The 8,504-nt window shown below is 48.6% G+C and overlaps 1 protein-coding gene across 6 annotated transcripts in view; it reads right to left on the reverse strand.

The window, feature by feature from the left end:
• MTMR7 (myotubularin related protein 7) overlaps nt 1–8,504 on the reverse strand; it is a 109,463-nt gene that overhangs the window by 36,631 nt on the left and 64,328 nt on the right. For all 6 annotated transcript variants that reach the window (XM_007109907.4, XM_028481158.2, XM_028481157.2 and 3 more), the window contains one exon: nt 5,955–6,083. In XM_007109907.4, coding sequence (XP_007109969.1) covers nt 5,955–6,083 — 129 coding nt within the window. The remainder of the gene's footprint in view (nt 1–5,954; nt 6,084–8,504) is intronic.

Genomic DNA, 8,504 nt, shown 5'->3' on the forward strand with positions numbered 1-8,504 from the left:
GACCAGGAAGATCCCACATGCCGCGGAGCAGCTGGGCCCGTACGCCACAGCTACTGAGCCTGTGCTCTAGAGCTTGCGAGCCACAACTACTGAGCCCACGTGCTACAACTACTGCAGCCCGCGCCCCTAGAGCCCGTGCTCCGCAACAACAGAAGCCACCGCGATGAGAAGCCCGCGCACCGCAACGAATAGTAGCCCCCGCTCGCCGCAACTAGAGAAAAGCCCGCGCGCAGCAACGAAGACCCAACGCAGCCAAAAATAAATAAATAAATAAATAATATATATACACAACAGCATAAACAACATACACAACAGCATAGACAATATACGTAACAGCATAAACATTTCCCTGAGTTATTAACAGGTGAGTAGAGCCACAACCTCACAGCTGTAAAACTTACACTTTTGTGGCAAAGTACTTTTTATGGATTTAGATTTATTTGAACATCTAAACTGAACTCAAATCACCAAATACAATCTAGGAATGACTCTTCTGAAGAACCTACACTGAGCCCAGGCGCCCCCTGTGTAAGAGGATGCAGGCAGCCCCCTGGCTCGGGGCAGGCTGAGCAGGGAAACCTCCCCTGAAAACAGCCGTGGCCCAGCCCGTTCAGGGCGCCTGCATGCAGGGCTTCATCCTGGAAGCCACTCCAGCTCTGAGTCCAAGCACAGCTTAACTGTCCTTAAAGCCCATGCCAGCACTCCTTAGCCAGGGTTTGGTTTCTCCAGAAAAGGTGAGCCTTGGCGCTCAAACCTCCCCTGAAAACAGGCCCAGCCTGTTCAGGGCGCCTGCATGCAGGGCTTCATCCTGGAAGCCACTCCAGCTCTGAGTCCAAGCACAGCTTAACTGTCCTTAAAGCCCATGCCAGCACTCCTTAGCCAGGGTTTGGTTTCTCCAGAAAAGGTGAGCCTTGGCGCTCCTCGCTGGGGAAGGCAGGGATGGTTCTTACTAACTATATGATCCTCCGGCAGAGAAGCTCCCGGCAGGACCGAGAACTGCAGACAAGTAACCGGGCAACTGCCCGAGGGTTCCAGTACCTTCCGTGACAGAGAGGGGCAATTACTGAGGGGCTCCCAGGAGCTCCGTGCCTGCAGCCAGAATTCAGGGGGCCGGTGCCTGCGGAGTGGGAAGCGAAGCAAAGGGGCAAGAGGCGGGCTCCAGGGCTGCTGAATTCTCGAGCTGGTGGCAGCAGAAATCCAACCACAGAGTGGAGGAGGAAGGGCCCCGGGGGTCTGACTGTGGACGGGTGGCCGGCCGGCCGGCCGGCGAGGGGACAGCCAGGAGCAAGGCAGAGGGACGGCAGGGACCAGAGGGGGCTGGGGGACAACAGGCCAGCTGCCCTGGATGGACAGAGAGTGAAGCACCGCAGACGGCTCTCACTGCGCTCCTCCAGGCTCCTGCCTCCTATGATGTGCAGAGGGAGGTCAGGTCAGCCGCTCTGACTGGAGCAGAAAACAATTCTGAGCCGGCTTCGTCTGGGCCAAAGAAAGACTAATTAAGGACAGCTACCATCAGGCAATTTCTGAGAGTCTATCAGAAGAGCTAGACGGGGAAGAGAACACATCTCAATGGGGAGAATTTGTCCAAGGAAGCAGACGGCGCACCTAAACTCACTCAACTAGTGGAGGTCCGATCATGAAATGAAGCCAATTAGTGACAACTGTTACTACTTACCTTCAGGCTGAGAGCAGTCTTCAGTGAAGGGTTAAGTCAGAACAGAGTTACACTATGAAATGTAGTCGATAAATTAAACCAGATATATTAAACAGACTACATGTTAATATTTTGTAGTTACATTTTCTTAATAATCTATAGATAGGCTCCAAACAGAATTCGTCACTGACTCAGTGATTGCTGGCACAGCGCTGTCCGCTTTGTAAAGCGTGGTGAGTAGTCTCTAAGTGCCCTGTCCACCCTATACACCCCGCAGAGTCAAGACCGTTGCGAGAATTGCACCATTACCTGGCAGCGTTTCTTACTGATGTCAGCCACCTGAGAGCAGAGATAAAACTCCTCAAAGGTAAACTGTCATGAGAGCCTCATTTATAAAGGCTACTGATAATTAAAATAGCCAATATTTTTTGAATGCTTACTATGTGGTAGGCGCTATTAGAAGAACTCTGTGTATTTTTATTTAATCTTGCCAACTACCATATACTGTAAGATCTATTATTTGCTCCATTTTATAGATGAGACAACCACAGCACAGAGGGGTAAAGGAACTTGCCCAATGTCACAGAGCTAGGAGTTGAATCCAAGCAAAATATTTCCTGAACCTGGATTCCGAACCAACATAATATGGCACCCATGTGTGTAAATAAGTCAAGAAGCATGAGACAGAATTAAGAGGCAGGATAAAAGGATCTGGCTTTTAATCCAAGGTGTGTTCTCACTTCCTATATAATCTTAGGTAATTTACCTATCATCTCTGAACCTTGGTTTTTCTCCTCTTTAATACAGGGATAATATTAATACCAAAACTACAGAGTGTGATGAGGTATATAACACTCCTAGAACTATGCCTAACACATAGTAAGTTTCAATAAACATTATTTATAAAAGAAGGGCAAGAAGGTCTATATTTTTCTTAAGGAAAATTGCCTCTTTGGAAATCTTTCAGACTTGGGCTTCCCAGAGATTTGTACTGTGATTTTGGGATACCATGCTATTCATGATTTAAAGCAGAACTGCTTTCTTAAAAATAATTAAAATATTTAGTAAGAAAGAACAAAGGATACACCAGCTTCCAAACACAAGTGACACTGATACCTCTCTAACTGTGATCTACAAAGCTGCTGAACGGCTTGATATCCAAAAGGATTCTGGATGGCTCTATATAACTCATGTGTGGTTTAAGGCCTGAAATGAACATTAAGTGCTGCCCTTAACAGCTGGTAAAATTGGGAAGGCCTCAAATGGCCAGCAGCAAGCTCCCCTCCATACTCTGCTTCCGCGGATGAAGCCCCCAGCTAAGCAACCCTTCTCCCAAAGGACCAGATGCAGCTCCTTCTCGTCCCCGAGTAGTGGCTTTCGTTCCCTGCCAGCCCATGGAATTACTCAAACCAGCCAATCACATGCTCCCCTGGGAACCAGGGGTCAACTCAACCTCCTGATACTGCAAAGGCTGCCTCACGCCATCTCTGCTGGTTCACTCTATTCCTGAGTGCAACCTTCCTACAGCCCTGCCTGGCATGCAGTGCCGTCCTCCCCTGGGCAGTGGACATATGTAACTAATAAACTGCTGTCCACCTCATTTGTCCAGTGTCAGATGTCATGTGTTCGGTCAGCCCAGTAACCCTAGGGGAGGAATCCTGACCTCACCAACGGGTGAACAGGAAGTGATTACAACACCATGTATGATAAAAGCCGGTCCAAAGGTAATTGTGTACCATCAGCGGGGGGACTTCTATCAAAGGAGTCTCAATGGGGCTTCCCGTTCATGACATGACGTACATGTCAAGCTCGTTCTTAACCTAATCACCAATTCCCACCAGCCAATGCTGGCCAACTCATCTCACCACCAAAATCTTCAGTGCTCCTTGGGAACAAGGGGCTGTGTGAGGAACAGAATTTAACTAGAAAATGTGATACTCTTATTACCAAGCCTGGGTCCTACCCGGGTAGGAATACATACTCAAGTCTAAAAAGTCTAAAATCACAAAAAGGAAGAAAGAAAGGTCCGCACACTTAGGTACTTTCACGGAAGATGCCTGGTTTATGTGTGGGTTTTTCTGAGCCACAAAAGCATGAAATACTGCGCTGATATTTCCTGTGTCTTCCACCGAACCACAGAAATCCACCTCCGCTAATGATATTTCCCGCTATAAAAACCCCTGGTCACCTTGGAAGCATTTACATAATTAACCTGGATATTAAAACCTGAGCGTTGTTATAAAACCACAAATTTGATCGTATTCTACCTGCGGCATAGATTTTCGGCGGTGGGTGTGGGAGAGTGGGCATGCATGTACGGGAAGTATTTCCCTGGCAACCAGATACTTTAGCAATGCTTGGAAACCTTCTCTCTGTTTATCTTGTAAGAAGAGCTAAAACTTCAAGTACTGTTTGCTTCAAAATTTTAAGTACAGGAAATCAATTATTTTTAACTATAACTGCTGGCTGTGTGAGTTCATTTCCGGGCTTGGAGATCAAGTAAAGAACAGCGCACGAGAGCGGGAATGGGGTGATGAGGGTCCGACGTCAAGAGGCAAAGAAGCTGGTCTCTGTGGCCTAACTGCTAAAAATTCTATCCTATCCTCAGACATTACATGTTTGCCCTTTATAATACTCACACTGACAAAAAATCCCTTTTCTCAGGAAAATCAGAACAGAAGGAAAAGGACTAGGAAAAGGACCAAGCTCACTTTTTAAATACCCGGTCCATCCCCACCTCTGACATAACAACAAAAGATTCTCCCTCCCTCTCCTCTCTTGCTTCTTTATCAGAGGATGCTACCAAAACAAGTCAATGTTACTGGCATCCTAAATTCGAAAACAACATCATGAAATTCCACATCCCTTTTCATCCCGTTTTTTTTAAAAAAAAAAGAGATTCACATCTTCCTTCGCCTCTCACCATTGGGCCAGCTCTGTGTAGCCTGAGAGATATTTGCAGTCAAATAATACAGGATATTAATGAAATACCTGCCTTCTTTAGGCCATTTCAGAGCAGTGAGTGTAACTGAAAATAAGACCATTTATATCCTTTCAATTAACAGACCTTACACTGCTGAGTGACTATCTCCCTTCAAAGTAGGGCACCACAGAAGCCTATAGGCTCTACTCTGGCCAAGCCGGCATTGCTCAGTGTATTTTTGGAAGCCTCCTTTTAAGAGCGGACATAGACCCTGCCCCACGCCCTGCCTACAGGTGCGTGCACGGCACACACACTCACACACATCTGTTGCAATTGTTTATAGTCTGGGATTCAAGTCAAAGGAGGCTGTGTTATCTCACTTGAAAACCAAACGTTTTCGCCTGGCTAAAGTCACATGACCTCTAAAGCAGGTAACGAAGATCATTCTTGTCTCCCCAAATTTGTTTTCTCATCCTCCACAGAAATGGAATCACAGTTTTTAGCTGTGATTTACATGGTTACCCATAGGACTGTCTTTTCCCACATGCCCTGTGCAGTTCTGATCAACAGGATGGAAGCAGCGCTGTCACACTGCAGTTTGGGGGGCCTTCCTCCGAAAGCAGGGAGGGCGCCACTGGGCCCCCTTCCATCTGCTGCCGCGTGGAGGTCGCGGCTGGAACTAAAGTCACCTCTCACAGCACGTGACGCGGGCGACACCCCAGGGCTGGCAGAGCAGGGAGGTGCAAGGAGCTCGGGTCCCTGAGGGCTGAGGGGGGCAGAACCAGGACACCAGGCCCTGACTGCCTACCTGGGGAGTTTTAGGTGAGAGAAAATAAAATTCTATCCTATTTAAGCCACGGTTACTTTTGGTCTCTCTTAGTTGCAGACAAACCTAATTCTAGCTTCTAGCAATATTATTTTAAAAAATGAAACTCACTCTCCATAAAGAAAGATTTCTTATACTGAAGATACTGAAAAAACATATTTATGTTCCATTTTAAAAAAAGAAGAAAAAGAATGTGCCACGGCTTTCAGGGGCTTTTCTAAAGTAGGCATTCCAAAGGCTCTTCAGTACAGAGCCTCCCAAGGTGACCAGTCAGAAGAGAGGACGGCGCTCACTCAGAGGATTAAGGTTAGGTGTGTTGTGACCCTTTCCCATTCCTTTATTGTCAAAGAAACATGGAAGGTCAACTTCTACAGGAGATAAGGGTTTAAGCACAGTTGTGTTGTGTCGTGTCATACCACACACACAGCAATATCCACATACTTGAGAAAGAATTCAAACCCACACACACAGCAGAAGCCCCTGGAAAAGGCCCTGTTTAAGATAAGAGAAGAAAAGCAAAGCATGAAACAAAAGCATGCCTTGAGACTTACGTGGTTATCTTTATGGTAGTAAGAAAGGGCAGGAAATCGCCGTCTGCTCCGGAATTTGGAACTCCCCACGATGATGTGTGCCGTGGCCGTTTTGGGAACGTACAGTTCAGTAGGGTAAGAATCACAAACCTGTTGTGGAAAGCACAAGGCGTATTTTAGGCACTCTAGTCATGCTTTACAAACTGCCACCAGAAATTCCATTTCACTGGGCTTACAGGTTGCATATTTAAGTTTTCTTAACCAAGTTACAGAGCCACTTCAGAGAAATGGAGTGCTGGTTCTAAGAAATCACAGGGAAGCAAAGCAAGACACTCTTTATCATCCTGCCCTCGTGCGCTGCCCCTTCTCTCCAAGGGCTCTCTGTGGGAGGTAAGACAGTGACAAACGAGCATTTCTTTCTTCGAAAAGGGAGAAGCTGCAATTCTGCATCCTGGCAACTGAGAAAACTTTAGCTGCCTGTTTAAGATAGGCTGACACTGGAAGACAAGGTCCTAAAATGCCAGCACCAGCGGTGACCTCCTCAGGGCACCTTTCGGTCCCTGGCACACCTTCTGTGCGCTCCTATCTGAGGTGACAGTCAAGCCAACACCCTCCTCAGACATCTTCCCAAAGCCCCCCCCCTCTTCAGGGGCTGACCCAATTCCTCTCCCCTGCGCCTCCGCCCTTCGCCACACGTTATGACGACTTGCTGTTTCTTACGTGACGATTTTAGAAGTGGTAAGAAGTGATTTACCCTTTCCTGTGCATCCCTGGAAGTGATTCCCCCAGTGGAAGCTCTGGCGCCTCGGAATGGTCTGGCAATTCTGTCTGAAATCAGGGGTTTAAAACCTGGCTCCAACTTGCCAACTTCATGACCTTCAAGAAGTCAAACTACTGAGCACTTGCTACTCTCTAAAACTGACACGGAACAGAAATGACATCCCCCGGGGCGGATACAAGGACACCCATGACAAGGCTCTTCATCAACCATCAATTCTGACAGAAATGGGAATGGTGGCAACAGTAATAGTAGCTGACTTGTTGCTCGACACATGTTTTGCTTTGATAGCAGCCAATCCATCCTTCTGCAACACGAGGCCCGTTTAGATGGCAGTTCCTGAACTTTGTTTATTTCCTAGAAGCCAAGCACCTTCTTGGGCGCTTCAGGAAGAGGCCTCAAGCAGGTAGAGCGGCAGGGCAAGGGCGCGTCTGCACGTCCTCTAAGCACCCCGCCTGCCCTTACCACTCTGAACCACGGGGCCGAAGGGAACGAGAACCGGTCACAAAGCTCACATCAGTTGTTCTGGGATGGCGCCTCCCTCGCCTGCCCTCCTGCCTACCTTGTCTGCTTCCAGCCTGTGCACCACATTGAGCAGCAGACAGATGGGCCACCGAAGTGAAGTTCCCAGGCCCGAAGCATTTCCCCAAAGGCATTTTAGGAAAGATGACCAAAGACGTCAAGGTGGGCTCTGGCACTGAGACAAAAATCCCAGACCAAGAACAGATGGTCCAACCTACTTGGAACCTGAGATTTTACTGGAATGACTGCCCACAGACACTACACTTGCTTCCCTGCAAATCTGGTGTCAGGACCTCTCTGGAGTCAGGCAGCCAGAACATTACTACACAGACCACACCTGTGTGTCTGAGTTCAAGAGACATGTAGTCATTGCACCAGCCTTACAACGTTTTCTTAAAATAGCAGTTTTAAAAAGGAAATTGGTAGGTTTTCAGTAAGCTGGGAATTCCCTACTCTCTTTAACAGCACTAAGGAATCACAAAGTTATTTATGATTAAATGAAATAAGAATAATTACGTCATGGCTGAGATTTCCCAACACGTTTACTGCATAGGCCCTTGGCCTTTCTGAAGAGCACAGAGGAAGGGGGATGGTAAATGCCGTGTCCATGTACGGCCTCCCAGGGTCAAAGGTGACCAGCTTGGCTCCATCACTGCCCCATGTGCACCCTCCCTGGTATGGGGCCAAGAGAGCAAATGCTCGGGGCCCAGTCTCCCTGATACCCTCAGCCCCAACCGACTCAAGGACCTAAATGGGCTCTATCCACTCAGGGTCCTTCCTCTGCCCACGGAGAGCAGGGAAGACCCTCCCACCCTCGCAGAGCACCAGGGCTCTCCCCCTCCACAGAGCAGGAAACACACAGCTGTGGGGCTGGCACGTGCGAGGACCAGGAGCTCAACAACCGGAGCCCCGTCCAAAGCGGTCAGGCTGCACCAGCTTCCACGGCCTCCCCGCAGGGAACAGAACGTCACCAGTACAGGGACTCCTGCGTCGCCAGAGACGCCAAGAATCGGTGCTTCGATATGGTGCTTCGGAAAACAGACTCACGGCGCCAGTTAACGGAGTTTCAAGATACCACTTCTTTTTTTCTTTTCTTTTTTTTTTTTTTTTTTTTTTTTGTGGTACGCGGGCCTCCCTCCGTTGTGGCCTCTCCCGTTGCGGAGCACAGGCTCCGGACGCCCGGGCTCGGCGGCCATGGCTCACGGGCACAGCCGCTCCACGGCATGTGGGATCTTCCCGGACCGGGGCACGAACCCGTGTCGCCTGCATCG

This window comes from Physeter macrocephalus, chromosome 20 (assembly GCF_002837175.3).
Source record: "Physeter macrocephalus isolate SW-GA chromosome 20, ASM283717v5, whole genome shotgun sequence".
Classification (NCBI taxonomy): domain Eukaryota; kingdom Metazoa; phylum Chordata; class Mammalia; order Artiodactyla; family Physeteridae; genus Physeter; species Physeter macrocephalus.